General features: G+C 59.8%; 1 protein-coding gene across 1 annotated transcript in view; it reads left to right on the forward strand.

Moving 5' to 3' along the window:
* Positions 1–4,811: 4,811 nt before the first annotated feature.
* The window catches only part of Ptprs (protein tyrosine phosphatase, receptor type, S), a gene marked incomplete in the record, with an annotated part of 48,287 nt that continues 27,365 nt past the window's right edge, over positions 4,812–25,733 (forward strand). Inside the window, 8 exon segments of the mRNA XM_013505293.1 lie at positions 4,812–4,997; positions 8,539–8,684; positions 9,748–9,889; positions 13,593–13,781; positions 15,178–15,186; positions 16,545–16,562; positions 18,495–18,605; positions 20,332–20,343. Coding sequence (XP_013360747.1) covers positions 4,907–4,997; positions 8,539–8,684; positions 9,748–9,889; positions 13,593–13,781; positions 15,178–15,186; positions 16,545–16,562; positions 18,495–18,605; positions 20,332–20,343 — 718 coding nt within the window.

The following is a 25,733-nucleotide window of genomic DNA, read 5'->3' on the forward strand; positions in this document are numbered from 1 at the left end:
ACGTGGACGACGGCGCGGCAGGCTCGGCGCTTGGCCGCCGCGCGGGGTGAGTGCGCCCGGAGCCCCTCCTGCCGCCTCGAGTCCGCACCTCCTTTGTCCTCTCCTCTCCCCGTCCTCCCTCCCGGCTCCTTAATTGGGGGGTGCGTCCCCGCGCCCAGCGCGCGCCCCGCCAGGCCCTGGGACAGCGAGGCCCCCTCCCCCGCCCGTGCGCGCACTTCGCGGAGAGAAAACTCCGGACCGTTATGCTCCGCGCCCCTCCCCCAGCCGGGGCGGGGCCAGGGCTGTGCTGGGGGCGGGGCGGGGGCGGGGATCCCCGTTCCAGCCCCCACCCCGGGAATCCCGGAAAGTTTTGCTCCCTTGGTTCCCCGCCCTGAACCCCGGGCGTCAGGGCGCTGATGGTAGACGAAGGGCTCCGCACCCAGGAAGGGGTTGGGGTGCTTCTGCTGGGAAGGTTAGAGCCGCCTCCCCTGCCTTCCCCCCAGCTTTGCAGGCTCGCAGCTGCACCCCACATCTGTCCCCGGACTCCTTTTTGCACCCAGGACCCCCTGGAGACAGACACAGCTTGGATGTTGCGGCCCCTGATCTGAGGGGCTGCTCGAGGCTGTGCCTTTCTCGCCCTCGCCTGGGGCCCTTGAAGCTGGGGTAGGACCCCCACCCGCAGGTGAGGGCGGAACCCTGAGCGGGCCTGTGTGGGCTCGGCTGCTTGCAACAGTTCTGCTCTGGGGTGTTTCCAGGACATAGAGGTCCGACGTGGGTCAGGTGTTCCGTGGGTCCGATGTGCAGTAGGCCCGGCTTGGTTCCATCCTTGGTGACGGGGGGAGGAGTGGAGCACAACGCCGCACGATGGGAGTTAGGCTGTGATGGCAAGCGCACGGCGTGCTCGGGGTTCTGAGAGGCGCGGGGACTAGGGGCACCACAGGGGCTGCCTAGGGGAAGGGACAGCTGGGGTTGGACGGAGATGAAGGAGGACGTGCTGGGCAGTTGGGGGAAGGCAAGGGGCACCCTGGTGGCACAGGTGTGCGTGCCAGGGTGGGCAGCTCAGGTGGGAGCCTGGGGTTTGGACAGGAATGGGAGCTACTGGGAGCCCCGGAGGGTTGTAGAGCAGAGCAAGGGTAGTGCTGGGCTGAGGAAGGCCCGAGGGCAGGAAGAGGAGTCCAGAGGAGAAAGACCAGGCCGGGATCTGGGGTGCAGTTTGAAGGAGGCTCTCACCAGCCAGGTGGAGGAGGAGCCGCTGCTGTGGCCTCCGGCAGCCTGCTGGGGATGCTAAAGGCGGAGCACAGAAGCTGGGAGCCAGCAGGGTGTGAGCAGAGCAGGAGGCCTGGATCTCAGCGACCCTGGTTCTGAGAGGGAGCCAGCATGTGGGCCAGGGCCAGGTGATGCTGGGCAGGGCGGGCTCGGGTCCCCTCCTGCATGTGGGTCCCTTGGTGAATGGCAGTCCTTCTCTGTGCCTCAGTGTCCTGATCTGTCACCAGGAGCAGTCACAGGGTCCCCAGCAGGTATGACCAATCTCTTCCTCCCCCACTGATCCACTCCTGCCCCTGGGGACCCTTGGAGACGGTGCCCTGAGCCTTCACATCCTCCTGCTACGAACTCCAGCCTCGGTGCATTTCCTACCCTGGGGAGCAGGAGGCCGGGTGGGGCCCGGGCTTGGCCAAAGTGCCTGACACAAGCAGGGGCCGCAGAGGTGGCGCTGGGCGGGCGGGGACTCTCACGGCACAGCCGCCTGGCCAGGAGGCCCTGAGAGGGTGCCAAGCCCTGCTGGAGTGGCCAGGGGGTCCTGGGAGGCCCCCAAAACAGGATCCAGGCAGCGGGTTAGCCTCAGGTGGAGAGGTCACCCTGGCCCTGGTCCCCTCCCCAGCCCTCTGCTCTCATCTCCAGCCAGGGATCCTGGGGGAGCCTGGCTTAGGCACGTGAGTTCCGAGGCCTTGTAGGACCCGCAGGGTCAGATGCTGGGGCCACCACCTGAGCCGGGAGAGGACACCGCCTTGTGCAGTGATGCGAAGCCTGTGGCCGCCTGGCCTGGGCCATAATCACCCCTTTATGCCAGCTGGGCTGCGTGGGTGCTCAGAGCCTGCTCCAGGGCCGCGTGACCCATGCCCTGGCGCCTGGGGGGATGGGGGCCGCTCTTCCCTCCCCCGCCCAGTCACTGTGTGACGCACGAGGTCCCCCCAGCTGAGGGTCTTGAGGGAGCCCCTGGGCCTTCACGAGCCTCAGTTTCTCCTCTGTGAAGGGCTGATTTGCCACCAGGAGCAACAAGTGGGCAGCCCAGCGTCCAGCACAGAGGACACTCTTGGCTGACAGCCACCTGGGGCGCAGGGGCCTCGGGGCACCTGGGTCCCGGTAGTCTTTTCTGCTCTCCACCCCCAGCTTGGCCTCAGTGGCCGCCTGCCTGTTATTTCCTGCGGCCCTGTGGACTGCCCTGCTCTGCCCTGCCCTCCCCAGCAGCTGCACCTGCCTCAGTTTCTTCATCTTGTAGTGGCAGTGCTGGTGGCACAGGCTGCTGGGTTAGACACAGGGACAAGAGGAGGCTTGCCCTGTACTCCACTGTCTGGATTCTGTCCACACCTGGCTCTTCCTAAGCTGCTTGTCCTTCCTTGTGGGGAGACACCCTCGAGCCCAATTCCCATTCACTATTTAGTTGTGAGCCCGTTAATAATAATTGTGTTAAATGCAGGCTCTTGTGTAAAGGCCCTGGGGCAGCACAGGAGCTTGGCGCCGTGTAGGAGCAGAGGGAGGAGGGGTAGAGAAAGCGAAGAGGGCAGAGGGGCCAGGTAGCTGAGCAGGGCCCTGTGGGCTGGAGGAGAACCTGGACTGTGGGAGGTGGGAGCCACGGTGCCGTGCGCCTTGCCCTCTGGCTGCTGTGGAGAGGACAGGCTCTGGGGGTGGTTGGGAACCAGGGGACCACGTCGGTCCAGGTAGGGGCTGAAGAAGGGACTGAGCCGTGGGAAAGTGCGGGAGCTCCCCGAGGACCCTTGTGGTGTGGTGCTGTTTTCTTCTAGTGGCTCAGGGCAGCGGGTCCCTGGGTCTTCCAGGAAGGGAGACTCCTGCCCTGGCCTGAAGTTGCTGGGGGAGGTCAGGGAAGGGACCCAGGGCCTTATGCTTGCAGGCTCGCCCTGCCCGGGGCCTCTGCATGTGTGATCACCGTGTCTGCACAGCGGAGGGGCCCGTGCTCTGATCCACTGTACCTGGCATGGTCCTGACCTTGGAGACAGGGTGGCCGAGACCGCCCAGGACTAACCCTGCCCACTGCACAAGGTGCTGTCCCTGCTCCAGGGTGGGGCACGGGGCCTGTGAGTATGGGACACTGCCTCAGTTTCCCCAGAGGTACTCTGAGAGCTGCCCCGCTGGCCCAGGTGGCCCAGGCCCAACCCCTCCTGCCCACAGAGACAGCTGCACAGATGGCCCATGGGGTGGGGCAGCCGCCGCGGTCACCCTGGCCCTGCTGGCTACCGCCCGCCTTCTGCTTTGGGTCCTGGTGCTGGTAAAGGGCCTGGGGCGGGGACCGAGCTCCTGGTCCTCATCCCTGGGCTGTGCCCCGTGTGCGTCTGTGGCCTCACTGTGCGTGGGGCCCGTGTGCGGCCTGCAGGGCCGGGGTCTCACTGTGTGTCTGTGTCCCTGGCCAAGGGGACCCTGCGTGGGAACCATCTGCGACCAAGTCTGTGCCCGAAGGCTGACCCCGTCCCTCCTCTCCGCAACTTCCCCTGGGGCCTCAGTCCTGGGCTGGGCGCGGAGACCACAGCGGGTATTTTGGGTACTTTGGGAGGCAGAATCCTGAGCCCGCCTGTCATTATAGGGTGCCATCCCTGTGGCCAGGCCAGGACCCGCCTGGGGCAAGTCCTCCTCCCTCCTCAGCCCGCCCGGCCCTTCTGGCCCCCATGGAGCTGGGGAGCTGGGCAGCAGGGCGGGTGACTGGGGAGCTTGTAGGAGAATCGAGCTGGGGTCAGTGCCTCAGGGGATGTGGAGTGAGAGGGTTGTGTGCATGCATGACCTTTGAGGAGCAGAGGGAGTTCCTGAGGAGGTGATAACCAGGCCGAGACCCTCCTGGCCCCGTGGGGGACACGTGTCTGGCAGGGGCGGAGGCCAAGGGTCAGAGGCGAATCAGCTGGGGCTGCCCAGGGCCGGAAAATGCAGAGTCAAGTAGGGTCTTTGAACTGGCAGAGATGGAATTTGGGGTGCGGGGCTCTTAGTCCTGCCTAGGGCTCAGCCTGAGGTCGGTGCTGAGCCAGAAGCGAGGCCCTGCTGGGAGCTGGGGGCCGGCAGCCCCAACGCCACAGCCCCGGCCGGCCGCGCGGCTGTGAGCACAGGGCGTTCTGGGGTCTGAGGCCGAGGCTGGGACTGTGTGCTCGCTCTGTCCCCAGGGGCTTTGTGCGGCCTCTGGGGGTTTTCCCTTCCCTTCCTTTCCTGCTCCTTCCTTTTCTCCTATGGGGGTTGAACCCGGTACCTTCGTACTGATCTCCACCCCCAGCACCCTTTCATTTTTTTATTCTAAGACAAGGTATTGCTCATGCAGTAAGTTGCCCAGGCTGGGCTGGAACTTGGGCTCCTCCTGCATCAGCCTCCTGAGTGCCGGGGGACGTGCCTGCCTCTGGAGCCTCTTCCCATTCGTGAGGCTCCGTCTCCCTGACTTGGTCCCTCCCGAGTCCCCTCCTGACCCTGTCTCGTGGACCTCTGGTTCCCACCTAGGAATTCAGGGCCCCCAGGAGCCTGAGCCTGCGACCCTCCAGCCGCGCTTCTCCGGGGTCTGCGGCTCTGCCTTCTCCGTGCGGCCCCCACTCCCCTCCCCGGTCTCACGGACCCCATTGTCTCTGCAGACGCTGCCCCTGCTGACGCCCAGCAAGAGGCCTCTCTTCGAGGGACGGGGGGGCCCCAGCCCCTCCGGGGTGGAGGTCGGAGGTCACTGCCAAGCATGGCGCGCGCCTGGGGTCCTGGTGTGGCGTCTGTGGTGGGTCCTGTGGGCCTCGTCCTGGTCCTGCTGGTTGGAGGCTGCACCGCAGAAGGTAAGAGGTGGGGGTAGGTCCGCGTGGGTCTGCAAATTTACTTACGTGTGAGAGTGAGCGTCCCTGTTCCCCCTCGGTGCACGTCCAGTTCTTCATTCCTTCCTTCTATGCAGACAGGACAGTGGCGCAGGGAGGTGGACTGCGGTCCGCTCTCAGGGAGCAAAGGCTTCGGAAAGGAGAGGCTGCCAGGGGACACTGGGGGTGTGTTCTGCAGGGGCAGGTGGAGGCGTGTCAGCAAAGGTTGCACTGAGGAAAGACTGGAAGGACAGCTGTGTACTCTATGAGAATCCGGAGGACAGATATCCCAGGTAGAGGGCAGGGCTGTGCAAAGACCCTGGGGCAGCATGGAGCTTAGCAGGGTGCAGGAGCAGCAGTGAAGCTGCATGGCTAGAGCCAAGGGAGGAGGTGTGAGCGGGCGCAGCGTGGGCAGGGAGATGAGCAGCTGTGCAGGGCTGCGGGAGGACCTGAACTGTGGGAATCGCGGAGGGCAGAGGGCAGAGAGGGGAGGACCGGGCTCAGTGCTTGCGGCGCCCCCTGGTGGCTGCTGCAGGGAGGGAGGCTGCTGGGTGGGTGAGAGGTGACAGGTATGGCCTGCACCTGGGCCCCAGGGGGCTGCAGGCGTCTGTGGGACTGAGGCTCAGACCCGGCTGTACTCCGAGGTGCAGGGAGCAGCTGTGGTTCAGGCGGCCGTGGGAGCTGATCCGGGTCCTCGGCCCCAGAAGCCCACGTGTGACCCCCGCTGCGAAAGCAGCTCTGACCCAGGGGTGTTCCGGGGTGCGTTGGGGCCGGCCCTGGGTGGCTGGGGACCGGGACAGGAGGCTTGGGTGGGCCCCCAGCTTTGGCGCCAGATTCTCCTCTGCAGAACTCGACATGGAGAAGCAGCAGGGGCGCGGCAGCCGGGGAGGCCGTGGGACGGGGACCCCGCAGTCACAGGCGCCCACCCCGGGCCCCTGCCTCGCCCTCCATGCAGTGCTGCACCGCGCAGTGGCTCCAGGCAGCTGCTCGGCCTTCGCAGGGCCCCAGGGGTTTTTGGTTGTTTTTCTTGGTCCCTTTGGCCAGAGTCAGAGGAGGACTCGTGCCAGGCACAGGCTCCAAAAATCCACCGGATTCCTGCTGGGGCCATGGAGGGCTGCGGGCTGAGTCCCAGCGTCCCTGAGGGAGGGTCAGACCCGGTCACTGTGACTTCACCGTGTTCTGGGGGGGACACACACTTGTGACCAGGTCCCCGATCCTGCGGTCAAGAGGAGGAGGAGGGGTGGTCCAGACAGGGAGAGCTGGGGAGGAGACGGCTGTCAGGCCCAGGGCCAGGGTGCCGCGGGGCTTGGGGCAGAGACGTGGGTTCTGATTTGGCTGTTGTCATTTCTGGCCTTGGGCGACCTGGTCACGTCCCCAAGTGCTGTGGGGTTAATGGTCCTTTGTGGGGTTGAGTGAGGCTATACCTGCCCATGTGCAGGGTCCACTGATTGCAGGAGAGAAACTCAGAACCGATGGTCGGTTGCATCAACAGGAGCAGCATCTCACCTAAGGGAGGTGAGGCCAGGCAAACCAGTCAGACAGGGACTCCTCTTGACTCAAAACCCAGCCTGAGTGTGAGGGAAGGAGAATGGGGCCTTGGGAGCCCAGATTTGGAGCTTGCAGCTTCCTTGAACTTCTCCGTTCTTCTGTTGTTTTTTTTTGTTTTTTTTTTTGTTTTTTTTCCGGTACCGGGAACCGAACTCACGACCTTGCGCTTGCCAGGCAGGCGCTTTTGCCACTGAGCTAAATCCCCAGCCCTTCTCCGTTCTTCTGAAGATTGGAAAATTCACAGAATCTTTTGAGAGAACCCGTGTGTCCTGTTACTGCCCAGCCATCTCTATCCCTTCCTGGAAGCCTAGAGATCAGTGTAGCTCAAGTTTGAGGGCTCAGCTCTGCCCTGCCTCTGACCCCCAAAGTTTTATTTATTTAATAATGGAAAAACACTTTTTAAAGATCAGTATACTTTTTTGTTTTTCTTTTTTGAGATAGGGCCTCCACTGTATAGCCCAGCCTGTCCTGAAATTTGCAGCAGTCCTCCTGCCTCAGCCTCCTGAGTGCTGAAATGGATAGCAGGCGTGCACCGCCACACCCGGCTCAGCTTACTTTTTAAAATGCTTTTACAGTGTGTAACTTCAGTTTATCTCTAAATTGTTCTAAATCTAAAAGGTATACCAAGATGGGGCGTGGTGGCACACACCGGTTATCCCAACACTATGGAAGGCTGAGGCAGGAGGATCGCAAGTTCAAACCTAACCTGGGCAAATTAGTGACTTAGTGAGACCCTCTCTCAAAACAAAGAATAAAAAGGGCCAGGGTGGAGCTCGGAGCAAAGGCCCTGGATTTAACCCTCAGACAGGCGCCCGCACAGCCTGCCCCGTTTTGCATTTTCCTCGATCTCGTACAGCAGGCGCGTTTGCTGTGCCTCCTGCCCCTCTCCGTTCTTCCAGTTCAATAGAAAATCTCGTCCCCTCCTGAGAAAGGGCCTTTGAAAGCATCCTTTGTGCTCTGCTATCTGTGGTGCATCCTGCTGCATCTCTACCCCACCTCTCCTTGCTCCCCTGTCTCGAATGCGGCCTGCCGGGTGCGTGGCCTGCATCCCCAGGGTATGGGTAAAACCCCTAGGTGGAACTTCCGGCTTGCAGGATACGCGCAGCGAGCGGAAACCTAGCGTCCCTTGGGGCGCCTCAAAGGTTACTATGAACATAGCTGATAAAAAGGAAACAGTGTCACTGATTTCTCCACAGAGACAGAACCTGCCAGGTGCCAGCGTTACCAGCCCTGGCACCACCCGCCTGCAGCTCTCTTGAGACGAGTTTTTACCTCAGGTTGCTGTGGGGTGAGGGAGGTGGGCACAAGAGCCAGGTGCTGCCCCACCCACCTGGAATCCCAGCACTCTGGGAGGCTGAGGCAGGAGGGTCACAAGTTGGAGCCCAGCCTGGGCAACTTGGTAAGACCCTGTCTCAAAATAAAAAAAGGCTGGAGGGGGAAAGAAAAGTACGTAGTTAGCCAGGTTTGGATGAGGTTGGGTAGCAGCTCCACCCCACCAGATCTGTGCCTCAGCTTTCCCTGAGGATAAAATGGGGATGATGAGAGCCCCGTCCCTTAGCACTGCTGGAAGGGCCGGCTGTTTTCAGTCCCCAACCCCTGCATTTAGCTCGTACCACTTCTAAGAGCTCTGGGTGTGAGGGCTTCAACCCCACCTCTCACGGTCACCCCTCTCCCTGGTGCCTGTGGGCCCCTGGGCCCCCAGGGGGTTAGACCAAGCTGTCTCCTTCCAAGTCCTTCCAGGGCCTGGAATGTAGGACCTGGAGTCTCAGAGTCCCCTCCTGCCATCCTAGGGGCCTGGGTCTGAGCAGGTGTCCAGGTGAGATCCTCCTGCCTCCCACACCTCAGGGTGTGTGTGACTGAGTGTGTGTGTCACCTTGGTGGCCGGATGGGAGTGAGGGACAGTTTTGTGGTCCTGGGTGTCCCAGCCATGAGCTGCCAGGATCCATGGGGGCCCCCCTTCCTTCCTGTTGAATCCCAGAGCCCCCCAGGTTCATCAGAGAACCCAAGGACCAGATCGGTGTGTCGGGTGGCGTGGCCTCCTTCGTGTGCCAGGCCACGGGCGACCCCAGGCCCCGGGTGACCTGGAACAAGAAAGGCAAGAAGGTGAACTCGCAGCGCTTTGAGGTGAGTCCCAGCCGGACGCGTCACGTGCGCCCTCGCCACCCTGGCCCTGCTCTCCCAGAGGCTCAGCTGGCTCACGTGACACCGTACACTCGAAAGGAAGTTCGCGTGTGAGCATAGACGCGCATACTCGCACACCCAGTGCTCCTTCACACACCTCGGCACAGCTGTCATACAGGCTTACATGCGCACGCCAGCCACGCCCGTGTGTAACACCTGCATCACGTAGATCAGTCCCAGTCTGCTCTGCTGCCGGGACACTGCACCGACCTCCACACTCACAGGACCAAGGTGTAAGCCGGTCATGGTTTCCGGTGGGTCCAGTCCATGGTCACCTGGCCGCATAGCAGGAGCAGTGTGGCCGCGGATGCAGCTCAGCGGCACAAGCACCTGCCTGGCAAGTGCAAGGTCCAGAGTTCGATTTCCAATACCAAAAAAAAAAGGCAGAAACAACATGGCAGAAGGGTCTGATGGAGAAAAACTGCAGGCCTCATGGCGTTGGGGACAGGAGGAGCCGGGGACAGGCGTGTACCCTGCCAAGCCAGGCCTGACGGCACACGCCTGTTATCCCAGCCCCTTGGGAGGCTGAGACAGGAGACTCAAATTCAAGCCCAGGCCTGGCAACTTAGTGACTTTCTAAGGTCCTGTCTCAAAATAAAGTAAAAAGGGGCTGAGGGTGTAGCTCAGTGCAAAGGTCCTGGATTTGAGTTCTAGTACCAAAAAAACAGGTGCCCTTCCAGGTCACATTCACATCCCCAGCCCCCCACCTCCTCACAGCACATTCGGCCATGAACTCATCCATACAGGAATCCGCTGGGGAGCACAGCGCCCCATGGTCCAGTCGCCCTCCCAGAGCCCGCCTCTGAGCACCTGCGGCTTTTGGTGGCATTTAGACCTAAACCACAGCGTTACCCACATCCACCCTGGACATCTGCGTGCACACGTGTGCAGCCCCGGCTCTTCCCCTTGCCCTTCGACTGGGGAACCCAGCGGCCCGCAGAGCTCAGCTGGACGGGAACCTTCCTGCGCCCCAGCCTCACCCCAGCCATTCTCCCCATCCACGCAGACAATCGAGTTTGATGAGAGTTCGGGGGCCGTGCTAAGGATCCAGCCCCTGCGGACACCCCGGGACGAGAACGTGTACGAGTGTGTGGCCCAGAACTCCGTGGGGGAGATCACGGTCCACGCCAAGCTCACCGTCCTCCGAGGTACCGGGCTCCTCGGGGTGGGCGGAGGAGATTTGGGCTGTGGGCTTTGGAGACAAACACCAAAGGAGTCCGTGAAAGTGGCCCAAGCCTTCTGGCCTTGGGTCTTTTCCGAGGACTTCAGTTTGCCAGCTCTAGCCTGTATCATCACTGGGGTCCAGAGCCTACTACAAAGACTTCTTGAGCCTTTAAGAGAAGTGTGAGAAAGACACCTTGGTGGCCCATGCCTTTCTCCCCAGCATTTGGGAGGCTGAGGCAGGAGGATCTCAAGTTACAGGCCAGTCTGGCCTGCATAATAACACTCTGTATCAAACACCAGAAAAAGAAAAGTCATGCTAAGTTGCCCAGGCTGGGTACAAAAAAAAAGGGCTAGTTACCCTCAGTCGTTATGTCAGGCAAGCTATTCTGATTACAGGAGGGTGACTAAACTCTAACCACCATGAAGATGATTGGCTCATGGCCTTGAAATGTCTGTGGAGTAACCAGCTTCCGGTTCAGCTAGCCGCAATTCTTTCTGTGCCCTTTGCCTTTTCTCCCTGGTGCCTTCCTCTTTGGTGAGAGCCCTCCCCCGCCAGCTCGGGTCCAAGCCCTCCGCAGCTCTCATGACTGTGGCTTGGGTAGAACCCTTGACCCACAGCGGGTGGCGACTTAGGCCATCTGGCAGACCCTCCCCTGCGCACACGGCCAGGGGCCGCTTCCTGCCTGGCTTGGGTGGGCTGAGGGGTGCCAGGAGCTTGGCTCGAGTCCTTAGGCCAACACTTCATGGCTTTGAGACCTCAGGCCGGTCACCCAGCCTCTTGGCGCTGGTCTGCCCATGGTGCTCAGCTGGGGAGATAAACGTGCTCACCCTGAGGGCCGCGTCTGCGGGCCGTAAGAGTAAGCGATGCGAGAGATTGCAGCATTACGTGGGTGACTCTACTCAGCTGTTACTTGGTCATCGCTGGTACTCTTATTTTACTTACTTAGTTGCGGTACTGGGGATGGAACCCAGGGCCTTCACACTGCGCTACGTCCTTAGCCCTTTTTGATTTTAAGCCAGGGTCATGCTAAGTTGCCCAGGCTGGGTACAAACCTGTGACTGTCCTGCCTCAGCCTCCCAGAGCCCTAGGGTGTGAGACATGTGGCACCACACTGGTTTCTTACGTCCTAACGAGGGACCCCAGGGTGGGTTTGCCTGGGTCCCTGACCAGCGCTGACTGCAGGGGCAAGTGTAGCAAGTGTAGCACCCCGACTTTCTCGGATTTGGACAGAACAGCCGACCTGGCCCTGCCCTGCTTCTACTTCCTTGGTCAGCCCCTGAGATCTAAGAGGCCATGTGCAAGTCCCCAAGCTGCCCGGTGCCTGGAATGTGAGGGGCTGCCCGGTGCGCCTGTCCTCCCATCCGCGCCCAGGGACCTCCCTGCCTCCCCTCCGCCGCCATCTCATTGTCGATGCTGCGCACGCCTCCCTCGCTGTTGTTTTAATTAAACTCCGAGGAATCAGGCACAATGTGGTGCGCGAGGAACATTTTTGTTTAATTAGGAGCTCTCGGGAACGGCAGGCGGCCGCGGCCTCCCCCCCACAGCTGCTGCCCACACAGCTCGCGGGAGCCTGGGGCTGTGTGCACGCCGGGAGGGCTCGTGCGCGCACACCCGTGGGTGTGTTGCACAGGCGCACGCACCACCCCCTGCGCACACGCGTGTGCACATGCTGGACGCCCACAGATCCCACTGTCACACCAGACCCAGTTGAAGCCCCCTTTTTTGCTTTCACCGAAGATGACGTCATTGGCAGCCAATCGGTGCTGTTTGTGAGGTGGTCTGGCTTCCTGCCTGGAGGACAGTAGGGGCCGGAGCCACCTCAGACGTGATCCAGCTGCCCCCCTCACCTCGAGCAGACCCAGACTCAGACTGAAGCTTCTCCCCTCCCCAGCCTGGTACAGACCCCAGCTCCGGTGCGGGGCTGCCGAGCCCCGGTGTCCCATGGCACTGGTCTCTGAGGCCTTGGCCTCTTGGTCCCCTTGCTGTGTGCCTGGGGCTCAGCTCCCTCCCACGATGGTGGCTTCTCCCCCACCCCTTTCCCCCCCAGGCCCCGTTGTCCCCCGTGTCTCGTCCAGCATTGGCAGGCAAATCTGTGTCTGTCGTGTCCTTTGGACACAAGCAGCAAAACCGTCCATACCTGCAGGCGGCAGACTCTCCATGACACACCAGAGAGTAAATATTTCCAGCCCCCAGGCCAGTCAGCCTCTGTCACAACAGCTCCACTTAGCTGTGACAGGAGGGAGCCTGCCGCAAGTGATGGAAACAAGTGAGCATAGCAGCGTGGCAATAAAACTTCATTAAACAAAACCGGCAGAGAGAGCCAGTAAAACTTTATTAACAAAACAGGCAGAGGGCCAGATGTGGGCCCCTGGGAGGGGTCCATAGTTTCAGAACCTTGGTCTGCGTCGTCTTTCACTTTGAATTTTACTCTTCACCAGTATGGGTCGTGCAAAGCCACTCAGTTGCCCAGGCTGCGCTAAACTTGTGATCCCCCTGCCTCAGCCTCCCATAGTATTTCAGCATCCCATCCCAGCCCCTGTCCTTGGTGATTGTCTCATCTCCCACTTTTGTCTGCCATTTTCAGCACCTTGTTGGTCTCTGTGCCTCCCTCACCTAGTACCCAAGCCCTGATACCTAGGTGCTGAGCCAAGAGCGCAGGTGTTTCAGATCAGTAGCACTAAATAGTCCCCCTGTCCTGAAGGTGACTGAGGACCCTGGGCATAGAGTTCCTCCTGCTATCCCTTCTGGGCTTGCAGGTGGCATCTGCCCTGTGTCCTCCCATGGTCGTCCCTCCGTCTCCTGTGCCCTGGTCTCTTCCTCCTCCTCTGCCTCTGCTTCCTTCTCCTCTGCTTACTTGTCTTCCTCCTCCTCCTCCTCCTCCTTCTCCTTTTTTCAGTATTGAGGATTGAACCCAGAGCCTTTATACTAAGCTATATCCCCCAGCACCTTTTTAAAGTTTTATTTAAGGCAGAGCCTCACAAAGTTGCCATATGGGCCTCAAACTTGTGATCCTCCTGCCTCAGCCTCCCAAGTTACTGGGATGACAAGCACATGTGACTGCCCCACAGTGGATCTCTTTTCAGAAGGACCCAAGACCTACTTACTGGATTAGGGACTACCCCAGCTTTCTCCTTTTGCCTTCGTTCTCTCTTGAAAGATCTTGTCTCCAGACCAGTCACATTCTGTGGTCCTGGGTGTTCAGATTCAGTGTGAATGTTTTGGTCTTGGTTTTGGTTTTCTGAGATGGGGGTCTCGCTATGCAGTTCAGGCAGGCCTTCAACTTGAGGTGATCCTCCTGCTTCAGCCTCCTGAGTGCTGGGATTACAAGCATGTGCCACCATGCCCGGCATACATTTGTATAAGTAGACAGACAGGAACAGGTGACCTGGGAAGAACTTGACAATTTTGAACAAGGAGGTCGTGCTAGGAAAACAAGAAGGGCGTGGGCCGGGGACCAGGGCAGGGGGCGTAGCGGCCCCATGGCTGTGGTCAGCTTACCTGGGCTTGTGGCCTCGGTGCTGGGAGCGCCTGGGGCTGGGTCATCCTGGATGTTGTAGGTGCTGAGCCGCCTGCCTGGATTCACCCTGAGGGCTCTCGACGTCCAGGTCCAAATGCCCGCGCGTGTGCAGGGCTGGGCCCCATGGTGACCGAGCCCCACCCTGTGCCTGCCTTGTCTCCACCTTCAGAGGACCAGCTGCCCCCCGGCTTCCCCAACATCGACATGGGTCCCCAGCTGAAGGTGGTGGAGCGGACGCGCACAGCCACCATGCTCTGTGCGGCCAGTGGCAACCCCGACCCCGAGATCACATGGTTCAAAGACTTCCTCCCTGTGGACCCCAGTGCCAGCAACGGGCGCATCAAGCAGCTGCGATCCGGTGAGCACAGGCAGCCAGCACCACGTGGGAGCCACAGAGGGTGGCGGAGGGAGGGAGGGTGGCCTTTCTACAGCCCAAGCTGGAGGGGATGATAGGGACAGAGGGGCAGAGATGGTATGCAGATGTGGAGGGCATTGGCCGGGGAGAGATGCCCATGAACCCGTGCTGTGGGGACGTAACAGGACCCAGGCAGGCAAGGGGGCACAGGGACCAGTGGAAGATGGAGGCAGGACAAGGGTTCTCGGCACCTGATGAATGGAAACGTCAAGGGGCCAGAGTGGGGAGCTATAGAGAGTTCCGGGGGAGAGTGTCTCCAGTGCTAAAGCTGAAGAACGTAAAGCGGCACAGGCCGGCACAGGTGACGCAGCCACCCAGCCTGTTCGTGCTAGCTGTGGCTGGGCTGGGCTGACCTCTCGATGGCGCAGGAGGCCTGGGGCACTCTGGGGAGAGGCTGCCAAGTGGCGTCTGGGCGAAGCACCCGCATGCCCCATCGGCGAGTCTGTCTGTCCGGGTGCCGTGTGTGTGGGTCGTGCCACTTGTCCTGTGCCTTGTGCCGTGTGTGTGTGTGTAGATGTCCGGACCCCCTGTGTGGGCTGACCTTCTGCGCTGTGTGGACACGTGGGGCCACCTGCCCCACAGAGCAAGGCTTTTCCACCCACATCTCGGCCGTCCGGGCCCCCACACTGCAGACCCTACCACGCACACGCACGTGGGCCGTGAGCTCTGCGCACATCTCCTGCGCGCGCCTCCTTGGTGCGCACGTTGGAGACACGTGGCAGCTGTGTGTCCCTGTGAGATCACCCACGCACATCCGCGCACACGTATGCTAGCGCCATGATTTACCTTCTCCCCAGCCAGGGCCGGTGGCCCTGCGTCCCTCAGGGTCCTGGTGGGCCCCCTGCACCTCCCACGCACAGCTGTGCCGTAGGCTCCCCGTTTCCCTCAGTGCCCCCCGGAGCTGTCTGTCCCCACCCCCGTGCCTCGCCCCGCAGCGGAGCCCGGGGCCCTGAAAAAGGGCCGGCAGTGAGGCCAGAGTCTCCTGGCTGAGACCCGGAGCCGCCGTCTCCCCGAGGCCACTGGCCTTGCGGGCGCAGAGCCCTCGCAGACACCTGGCGGCTCTGTTGGCTGCTGGTTGTGGCCCCAGGGCCGCGCACAGCCCGACCTCCGCGCTCGGACGCGCTCCCTGTCCCGTCCCTGCGGCAGCCGCCCACGCCGAGCCCCCGTTCCCTCGTAACGTGCCAGCTTGCTGGCGAGTTTGGGACGTGCCCGGCCCCCAAGTGCTGCTCTGCAGGATTCTGTGCCCGTGAGCCGCGCCCCCCGCCCCCCACGCGGGCATCTGCGTGGCCTCCATTAACCTTACTGTTCTCTTTTCTTGTCCCTCTGTGTTAACGGTCAGAAACCTTTGGTAAGTCCGACATCTTCTCCATGCCAAGCACTAACGCCCCAGCCCCGCCCCCCATGCCCTCTCCCGTCCCTTTCCCCGGAACTAACAGCCGCCGTGACGGTAACTGACTCCGCGTGGCATGGCTACTAACCCCGGCCCCCCCCCCCGCACCAGTGTGTGCCGAGCAGCGAGCCCAGGAGGAAAAGAGGAAAGGGACCGTCCTACAAGGGCCGTGGGCCTCAGCAGGGGACAGAGGCCCTTTCAGTGTGACTCCGCTGGCAGGACTGCACGGTGTGCAGGGCCCTCCTGCCTCGTTCTGGGATTCAGTACTGCTGGGAAAGGATTTAATTCGCAAGGTTCGGCAGCTGGCTCTGGTGATGTTCCAGCTGGGCCGGCTCTGGGTGTGTCTTGCTCTCTTTTCCCAGCTTCCAGCTTTTCTGCTCTGAGATGGACTGCTGGGCTAGTTCTTACTAAGGAGAGAGTGACTGATATGGCCCAGGAGTTTCCCACTTACCCTAAGAAGCAGATCTGACTTTAATCGCGCAGAGATCTGCTCTTCGTACACCACTGGGTGGCCGTGGACGATGTGCTGTCTTGAGGAGCCAGGTTCTTCACCCGTGGCTTCTCCAGGGTCCTCACAGTCTGGCAAGACGGTGTGGAGCGTGGGCCACCCTAGACTCCTGCGGCCGCAGCATCCATCTCTGCGAGTCCCTGTGTGCTCGTGGAAGGCGGGCGGAGTGGCCACGAAAGGGTTGAGGGTGTCTAGGAGAACGTGGAGCCACAGGAAATTGCGGCTGCAGCTGGTCCCAACCCATTCCTGCCTCTGCCTCCTGCCATGACCTCAGGAACTCTGTGATCCCCGCTCCTCGATTTACCCATCTGCACAGCAGACCTAGCCAGGTCCCCTGAGAGGGTGTCCTGTTTCGGCCTGGGCCCTCCTGGCCCCTGCGAGACCCCTTCCTCCTGGGCTCAGACCCACAGCCAGACCTTTTCCTCTTTTCCTTCGCAGTGAGAACAAGGCTGCGGGATCCCCTAACCTCACCCCCTCGGCCTGTTGGTGACACCTTCCCTCTGCCTCCTCAGTGGCCAGCCCTGGGGCACTAACACCTCCTGTCCCCATCCTTAACAAGACCCTGACCCCTCTGGTGCTTCCTGTCCCTCCCGTCTGGATGTGAAATCAGTGGCCGTCCTGGGCCCTCAGAAGTGCCGGCAACAAGGCGGTCCATGTGTCTCGGTCTGGGGACCCCCACCTCCTCCTGAAAGCCCTCACACCCCACCCCACCCCAGGTTGCCCACAGAGGCCCGGGCCGTGGGCAGGCCAGCTCGTGGCCCCCCTGCCTGCCTCTGACGCTCACTGGCTTTCTCTGCTTCCCTTACAGAAAGTACTCCAATCCGAGGTAAGAGGCTCCCCGCCCCGCTCTCGCTGTCCCCCAGTTCCACAGGGGCCGCCCCCACTCTCCACCCTGCCTGGCGTGGCATCCGTGGGTCTCTGTGTCTCCGTCTCTGTCTGTGGCACCGAGTGTGGCAGTGGGTGACTTCTGGGGCCCCCCTGCTGGGGAGCTGCACAGAGGATCTCCTGGAGCTTTATGGTCTGGGGGTGTCCAGCCCAAGGGCACAGAGACCTGTGTCGTAGGAGGGCAGATTCGAATCTGCCCCAACTCCAGGCACCCTAGCATGGGGACCAGAGTGGGCCTAGATGGGGGCTCTAGGGGACAGTCGGTGTGCGGGCCCAGCTTTGCTGCAAAGTGCTGTGTGATGCAGGGGCAGCTCCTCGTCCTCTCGGAGCTGTGTGGTGATCGCTCCACACCTGTGTCCCCAGAGCCTTGGGGCAGGCAGGACACACTGTAGGCGCAGCCTCTCCTCCCAGGGTCCAGTCACTCCTGTGGGAGAACCGGAAACAGCAGTGAGCTGGGACTGGGTGTCCGGGTCCTCGTAGCAGGGGCTTGGTGTTCACGCGTCTTCCTCTGTCACGTCGGTAGGCGCTTGGGCCCAGGCCTGCGATTCAGATGTTCTTACCCACGTTCCCTCAGCTTTATTGTCTTATAAAAACCCTGGACTTCAAGCGAGGCGAGCCAGTGCGTGCCTGTCATCCCAGCACTTGGGAGGCTGAGGTGGGAGCACCTATCTCTACAAAGTTAGAAGTCATCCCAGGCTACATAATGAGACTGTCTCCAAAAAAAGAAAACAAGACTTTAACCCACTTCTGTGATTCAAACAGAAATCAGCCCTATTTTCTTTTTTTTTTTTTGTTTTTTGTTTGTTTGTTTTTCTGGTACCAGGTTTTTTGTTTGTTTGTTTTTGTTTTGTTTGTTTGGTTTTTTTTGGAAACTTCTAGTTTATAATTTTTGTTTGTTTTTTGTTTTTTTTTTCTGGTACCAGAAATTGAACTCACGACCTCGTGCTTGCCAGGCAGGCGCTGTGCCGCTGAGCTAAATCCCCAGCCCCAATCAGCCCTATTTTCATTAACTCAGGTACAAAGACCTGAGGTTGGGCTTGTGATTTTAAATATGGTTGAGAAATTGTCTTTTGCTTTGCTTTTTTTTTTTTTTTTGAGACAGTGTCTCACTGTGTAGGCTGACCTGCCATTTGCAGTCTCCTGCCTCAGCCTCCCAAGTGCTCAGATTATAACTGCCAACATGCCCGTCTTTTTTATACCTTTATTTACAGCCAACAAAGTCTTTGACCCAAGCTTTTTTTTTTTTGAGACATGGTCCAAGCTGGCCTTAAACTTGCCATTATCCTCCTGTCTCAGCCTCCTGAGGGCTGGGATTACAGATATGCGCCACCATGTCCGGCCTGACCCAGGCTTTTGATTTCAAACCCTTGGACCTTCTCAGCTGTGACTCTTACAGAGCAGAGGAGCCCTTCAGTCCGGTGTGAACCCTTGCTAAAGTTCACTGAGTCCTCCCCACCTGTGGGCGGCATGGGCTTGACTCTGGTGCTGTGATCTGTACGTCTCACATGGTGGCCCGTAAGGTCCCTGGGTCTCCTGAGTGACTCTTGTGGGTGGCGAGCGTCAGCCCACCTCTGCGCTGTGTGGACAGCGTCGCTCCGCATCAGGTCACTCCCCACGGCACGCGCACCCCGTGGCCCGACGCCCGCCCGCTTTGCAGTCCAGACTCCCAGTGAGCTCCTTTTACTGGGGAGCCTGGTATGTCCGGGCCAGCGTGGGGGTTACGTGAGCCAGGGAGACCCCATCCTGACTGGGACCACCGGGGAACCTGGACATTTTCTCTGGTTCTTGGCCAGATGTGCTCGACTCTGGGGCGCCGCCTTCTCGGCCGCCCTGCACCCCTCTCAATGGCCAAGTTCTCCCCCTCTCCCTCCAGGGGCCCTGCAGATCGAGAGCAGCGAGGAGACGGATCAGGGCAAGTACGAGTGCGTGGCCACCAACAGTGCCGGCGTCCGCTACTCCTCACCCGCCAACCTCTACGTGCGAGGTAGGGACCGCTGCAGCCAGGTCCAAGGCAGGGACCGCCCGTCCCTCCCCTCCCCCCTCGGGCTCACAGCCTCCGGGCTCCCCCGTGCCCCGCAGACCCGAGCAGGAAGGCCCCTCCCCGGCTGCGGTGGGATCCCTGAAGGTCAACCTTCTTTCCTCTCCGGACCGCAGTTTCCTTGCCTGGAGCAAGGGGCGAGCTTAAGTCCTCCAGCCCCTGTGCCGGGGGACAGGTGCCACGGGAGCAGTGGGGATGGCGAGATGGCAGAAGCGGGGTAGGGTGCGGGGGGTCAGTCTTGGGCCTACAGGGCTGGGGGAGCCTGCAGGCCTCTGCCCCGCCCCGCCCCGCCCGTCGGCTTTCGTGCTGTGCCGTGCGTTCCTGTGTCGTGTGCTGGCTTTGCTTCTTGGAGCTCTGTGGCCTCGGAGCTCCTGCTTCACTACCCCACCCAGCGCCCTCAGTCTTAGGGGAGGGGTCTTCGAGGCTTCCCCTGCCCCTCCTGCTGGCCCCAGGCCCAGGGTGCTTCCAGGAGGGGACACGGGACTCCAGGGCCAGGGCCACGGCAGACACACGCACCGGGGCCCCTTTGAGCCGGGCGGCCCTGTGCCCAGCCGTGCTTCTGGGCCTTTTCTTCCGATTCCTCCTCAGTTGTGGCTGGAAGCCTGGATCCGCGCCCCACCAGCCCCCTGCACCTCCACTGCAGAGGGGCTTCCTGCAGGGTCCCCTGGGCCTCCCCAGGGAGCCTGGGGGCCGCCTCCACCCCTGGCCTCCCCCACGCCCTGTTAATCTCCGTCAGCTCTCCCGGGTCCTGCTAGAAGATTTGATCGCCCTCCTCCTCCTCTACTTGTCCTGCCTCCTGACTGCTGCTTCTGATGAGATTCATGGCAGAAACAGCCGTCAGGATGCCGGGCCCTGGTAGGCCCCGTGTAGGCGACCACATCCTTTTCCAGGCCTCACTTTCCTGCCTGCAATGCACCAGGCCCTGGTCATTCTCTGCCCGCGCGGCTCCTCTTCCGCAGCCCTCAGCCCCCGCTGGCCCTGGAGAGGCCCCTTGGGTCCTGAACTGTGGATTTTGCATCTTGGCTTGAGGAGGAGGAGGCTGGGGGGAGGGGGGGAAGGGGGCAGGGTGCGTGGGTGTGCGGGTGGGGGCGGGGCACATCCGGTCGACCGTGGCGGCCTCCGGTGAGTTGCAACGCGTCCGCGTCCATGACACCGATTGACTGGTCTTCATCTAACCTCGTTTCTCTGCTGACTCCTGGGATGGGGGTTGTGAGTTGTTCAGGGCTTGAGAGACAGGAGAGGGATGGAGGTGTGGGGCAGGGAGGGGGCGGGCACTTAGCCTGAGCTCAGAAAGGGAGGGGTCCTTCCATGTCCCCAGTCTGGAGGCAGAGTCCCCTGCCCGGGCCGCCTCCTTTCTGGGCACGGGTCCAGCACCCCGTCTTTGCCTGGGTCTGAGATGCTGCAAAATGCAATTCAGAGTTGAATTTTAGAGTTGAGAAAACGCAAATGTAGATCTTGTACGTCGAGGGCAAAGAGCAGAGGAAAGAGAAAAAAGAAAAAAAGGTCATTACTGTTCTTTTTCTTTTTTAATTTTATTTTTTTTTTGGTTTAAAGAGAACTATTGCAGCTTTTCGCCTTGGGAAGTCCTCTTTTTACTCTCTGTATTTCCCCTATTTTTTCTCTTCTCCCCATGTCATTGTGTTGCGCATCAAACCCCCTTTACATCCCTCAGAGCTTCGAGAAGGTTGGTGTGTTTTTTTCTTTTTTACTTTCTTTACCCACATTTTTACATTCTGCAACAATGACACACACACACACGAAAGACACACAGACACTGCACAAACATGCAGACATGCACATGGAAAAAATAGAAAAATGAACTTAAAAAATGGAATATGAATGATAAGTGCAAAGCAAACTAAATAAATAAATAAATAAATGAACAAAAACTGCCAAGCGAGAGCAAAACCCAGAAAGACACGAAAATCTCAGCCGCGCCCAGCCCGGCCCAGGGCCGGCCGCACACATGCGATGCTTGCATTATGGTTGCTCTGCATCTGTTGGTAATGTTGTTGCTAAGTTTTTTGCACTCGTCGCCATGGTAACTTGGGCCTGATGCATGCTGGGAGAATGTACAAATTTCTCTGCATGCCACTCTTTGTCAGTTTGGTTTGGTGAATTCCCAACGTCTTCTGTTGGAGTGTTTCTTGTCTCCCGTTCTGTTTTTCTCTTTTGGTTTGTTTCGTTTTGTTTCTTCCCTTTTTTCCTTTCCTTTTTTTTTTAAAGTTTTGTTTCGTTTAGGGGGTCGATTGGTTTGGTTTTTCCCCCTTCCCGCCCTCTTCACCTGGTGCCCCTCCCTGTTCTCCCCCAGAGCGATTTGTCTTTGGTTCTGTCTTGTTTCTGTGCTGTTTTGGTTTTAGTTTCTTGGGCTGAGCTGTTCTGTGGTTGTTCTCCAAACGCATTGTGATTTAAAAGCCAGTGTTCCTGTCCCAACTCTCATCCGGGAGGGTGGAAAGGGTTCCCACAGCTTGGATGCTGGGCCAGAAAGTGACCTCATGAGGGCCGTCAAGACCTGAGGGACGAGGGACAGATGGGTGGCGGGAGGTCAGAGCCTGGGTGGGGGGAAAGCACCCCAGTTTGCCAGACCTCCCAGTAGCCCCTCTTTTCCTTTCTCCTCTCCTGTGCAGCAGTGTGGGGAGGGAGCGTGAGCAGGCATCCTCCCGTCCTCCTGCCCCAGGGTGAGGCCTCACCACCCTCCGTGGTTTGTCAAGTGAAGCCAGGGGCCCACCAGCAGCCTGGTTCCCTTTCAGTCTGCGATGTGTCCAGTAAGAACAGTGGCAAATGGAGAAGTCGGGAGAGAACAGTAACAACTCCACCCTCCCGGGACACCGCGTGCTTGGCACATTGTGCCCCAAATGCCAGCTGGTGTGATGGCTTCATGCGTCCCAGCTGGGCACAGGTCCAGAGCTGCCCATCCGAGTACAGCATGGCAGACTTCAGTAGAAATACTTGGCCGGCCGTGCAGCCCGGAGCACTACGCCTCCGCCTCCTGGACGGTGTTGGCTGCTTCTCCTTTCCCCTTTCTCAGGCTCTGGGCCCAGGCACAGGTGTCGTCTGTCCAGTGACACAGCATGGTCACTTTCTGAGTTCCCCGAGCATCAGAGCTGTGGAGTTCTGGAGGAAACCAGGGGAATTTTGGACACAGCCTCTCCCCGACTCTCCTGTCTCCCCACTTCCCTCTATTTTCTTTTTCTGTCTCTCTCTCTCTCGCTCTGTCTCTCTCTCTCTCTCTAGTAAACCCTTAGAGATCCATGTCCCTAACTTCTGCTCCTTCCCCAAGAAAAAGCAAGCACTCTTGAGTCTCTCCTGTCAGCTCCAGATAAAAAGCAGCCCCTAACAAAATACCCACGGAGGGTTCGTTCTGTCCACCAGCTCTTACCCACTTGCTACCCAGCGGTCGAGGGCGGAGGCCGGTTTCCCTCCTCTCTTGTCCTTCTCCCGCCTCTGTCTGACCTCCAAGTTATTAAATCCAGAGCCACAATCGTCAAGAAGACCTTAGACACGCTAAGACAGGACTGACTTCTCCTTTCTAAAGGAGCATGAGAGCTGCCAGCTGACCCCAAGGGAAGCCCCAAAAGGTGGGGCAAAGAGCTCTCCCAGGCCTCCACCAAAGCTGGGTCCTGCCTAGTCCTGTGGGCTGAGTCTGGGCTGTGGGTCTGTCCCTCTCTGCTTCCGTGGGACCATTTGAGATGGTTTGGAGCCCCTCTTTCCTCACCTGAACAACGGGACCCCAAGCCTGCCTTGCTCAGTTACCGGCCACACCCCATTGCGTGCAGGCACATCAGGGGCGCTTCCACGGCCCTCCGTCCGAACTGGCCCAGCCCCCTTCCCTCATTCTGTGCCTCCTGTGTCTACTCTAAATAAGATGCAAATGGGAAACTGCTTTAGAAACACAGGGCAGAAGCTACTTCATGTGCTCAAGGCGGGATTTTGTTTTTACTAGTGCTTTTCTGAGCTCCTGGAATCTCGTCGTCGCCTGGCTCCAACCCTAACCCCAGAAATCAGTAGCTCCTGCAGAGCCACCCTGACCATTCCCCTGGCTAGTTCAGCAGCCGCAGAAATAGGGGTGACGAACGTAGCTTAAAAACTAGGCAAGCTGCACACGGTGCCACAGGCCTGTCATCCCAGCACTCTGGGAGGCTGAGGCAGGCAGAAGGATCGCAAGTAGCATTGGCAACTTAGCCACAGCCTGTCCTCTCCCCCCCAAAAAATGGTTTAAATCATTTTAAAGGGCTGGGGATATACCTCAGTGAGAAGTATCTGGGTCCAAGTCCCAGTACAAAGCAAAGCAGAACAAAAAGCCAGGCTACCCTAGTTACTAGCCTGTCAGAAGCCTTTCCGGGGGCTGGTTCATGGCAGGGTCCCCAGCCACAGCGCCACTCTGGTGACTGCTGGGCTGCAGCCTGCAGGCAGGCTGAGGTTCCAGGGCAGAGTATTCCCTTCTGCCCTCGTCCTGGAGGTGAGCAGGTGCCAAGGACCAAGTCCAAGCCCTGGGGCCCTGTTTACCTGCCGGAGTCTGTCTCCTGCACTTGCAGACCTGCCTTGGTGGGGACCAGTGCACATTCTCTGTGACCCTTAATTCTGTTTCGTGTCTCTGGAAAGCTGTGAACCTTTACAGTGTGGGCAGATGAAGGGCCGGTGAGGCTGCCTTTCCTAGGGACCTGTGTCCACGGCCCCCACCCAAGCCCTAGACTTGGTGGACCTGTCCTCAAGCATTTCCCGTGACTTCTGTGTCCCCCAAGTGGGGCAGGCACGGGTCCCCACGTGACTTCCCGAGGGGCCGCTGGCCAGCTCTCCGGTCCCTGCTGCGGCCCCGAGTGCGGGCGGTGTTAGATGGGGCCCGCCCTTCCAATCCGGCAGCCGCGGGGGGCGAGGGGCCCGTGCAGGAACACTGAGCTGGGACCGCTGTCGCCTGCTGCCTGCCTCCCTCCCTGTGCACTGCTCGTCCTCGGGTGGGGGCGGGGCGCGGGGGCTCTTAGATTACACCTCGTCACCTGCAGAGCCGGGAGGGCGGCCTTCGATTGGACAGAGCCAAAGGGGAAAGAGGGTAACCTCACCCGCAAAATGCCCCCAAACATTTTCTGAAAACATCTGTAGTGCAGCCAACTGCCAAGGCGCTGGTCGGGCTCCAGGTTCCTCCAGCCTCACACGGTGGCTTCGTGGGGAGATGGGGGTGGGGCGCTGAAGACCAGAGACAACGGGAGAGGGCGCAGCACAGCTGGGATGGCGCCCACCTCCCCGGGCCCCAGGCTGGGGTTCAAAGGCGGGGACCAGAAATGGGCTTGAAATTGGGCTCTGACCGCCCCGCTTCCCCGACAGGTGTAATCTAAGCATCACTAACCCTCCCAGAGGCTGCACCCCTTCCCGGCATCTGTCCCTGCCCTCGCCGCTGGCACAAGTGTCCATTTTGGAGTTCGGAGAAGCATCTCGAGGTCTCTCTCACCCCAAAATGGCCCGCAGAGCTCCCCGCACCCCTGGGGCTGCGGCTTGCTGATCTCTTGAGCTGTCTGACACTGCCGGGTCCCCACCGAATGCTTCAACCAGACCACCTCACTTTTGAGTTTCCTTCCCACCCCACCGCTGCCCGCCTCCCCTTCACTTTGCCCCCCAAACCCGTTTTGATTTTTTTGAGTTTCTGCCTCCTCCTGCCTGGGGAGGGGGGCGTCTCCTGGTTGCTTTGACGGTTTTTGAGTTGTTTTTCCATGCGGATTGGGTTTGAAGCGCCCACCCCTCCACCCGCCACCGCCCCCACTCCCACAGCCCCACCCCCTCGCCCACGCGGGTCCCCCCGCTGGGACCCTCCCCGGCCACTCGGTGACGAGAAGAGCTGGGGACCAGAGCCAGCTGGAGCGTGCTGACCACAAGGCTGGTGTCGTCCCTTATAACCCGCCTGGACCCTCTATTCAGGTCGGTAATCGGGGGCGGGGGTTCCGCGGGGCCTGTCCGTCCCGTGGGCCCCGTGCTCACCTTACTTTCTAACCTGCACCTCAAGCTTGCAGCCAGGGGTGGAAAGACGATGCGGGCGGGAGCCAGCACCAAACCGGGCAGAACACAGTGTCAGCCGTCCACGCTCCCCAGCTGGGAGGACGCCCAGGGCTTGAGCTCCATGGTCCTGAGGAGCACAGACGCCTGAAGTTCGTGGCAAACCAGCCCTCTTCCTGCCCTACATCCTTAGAAGCAAGGGCACTGGGTGACAAAGCAAGAGAGTGGTTTGTCGGGAGTCAGAAAAGCCTTGCCAGCCATTTAACTGATGGCTGCTGGCCACATTTGGAATTGCTGGCAAATGTCCCCTCATGGTTAACTGATAGACAGCTGGCCACCCTGGGTGGCGGGTCTGTCTCACGTTAAGGTGCATATGCCTGTGTCTGCTTCTGAAAGTTAGAGGTATCTTTTGAGTTATAATGCTCAGCCAATACTTGGAAGGGCAGACATGAGCAGGGTGTTCTAGACAGGATGTTGGGTCTATAGAAGAGAAAAATTAGACTGTTGAACTTTTAGATCCTAACACTGTGTTATACTCCCATTGATCGTTCAGTAATCCCTTAAGGAATGAGCCTTTTACTGATGGCTTCTGGACATCTACTATGAGGCCTGCTGGATGGTATCCATCTGGCGGCCATTATTCATTTGATGGAGTTGTACATGGGTGACAAGTACTTTTGCCCTCTTTGATATCCCTAGGGGGTAAGGCTGTACAGGTTTGGAAATAGCCAAGATACCAAGGAGGGACAGCTGGCTGTAATTCTTGCTATTTACCATGGTGAGAGAAGGCTAATTTTGTGTGAAGGGCAGGGACCAGGCAGGCCTGGCTTTGAGCCCTGGCCACACCACTTCCTTGGTAGTCCTGTCAGCTCTGTGACCATCTTCTTTCCTCATCTGCAAACGGGGCATGAGGACATTTGCCTCGTCCTTGTAGGCAGGGGTAAAGACAGGGACTGGACAGGAATTTCCTGCTGTTGGCTTTTAAAAAGCCCCTCCGTCCCCAGCCTCCCTTGAAGTAGAGAATCTGTTTGCTCTGCCCCTGCCCAGGAGGCGGGAAGGTTGCTCCCAGCACCTCGGGGCCTGGGCTGACCC

The sequence above is a fragment of the Chinchilla lanigera genome, unplaced genomic scaffold (assembly GCF_000276665.1).
Source record: "Chinchilla lanigera isolate Chin_1 unplaced genomic scaffold, ChiLan1.0 scaffold00094, whole genome shotgun sequence".
Taxonomy (NCBI): domain Eukaryota; kingdom Metazoa; phylum Chordata; class Mammalia; order Rodentia; family Chinchillidae; genus Chinchilla; species Chinchilla lanigera.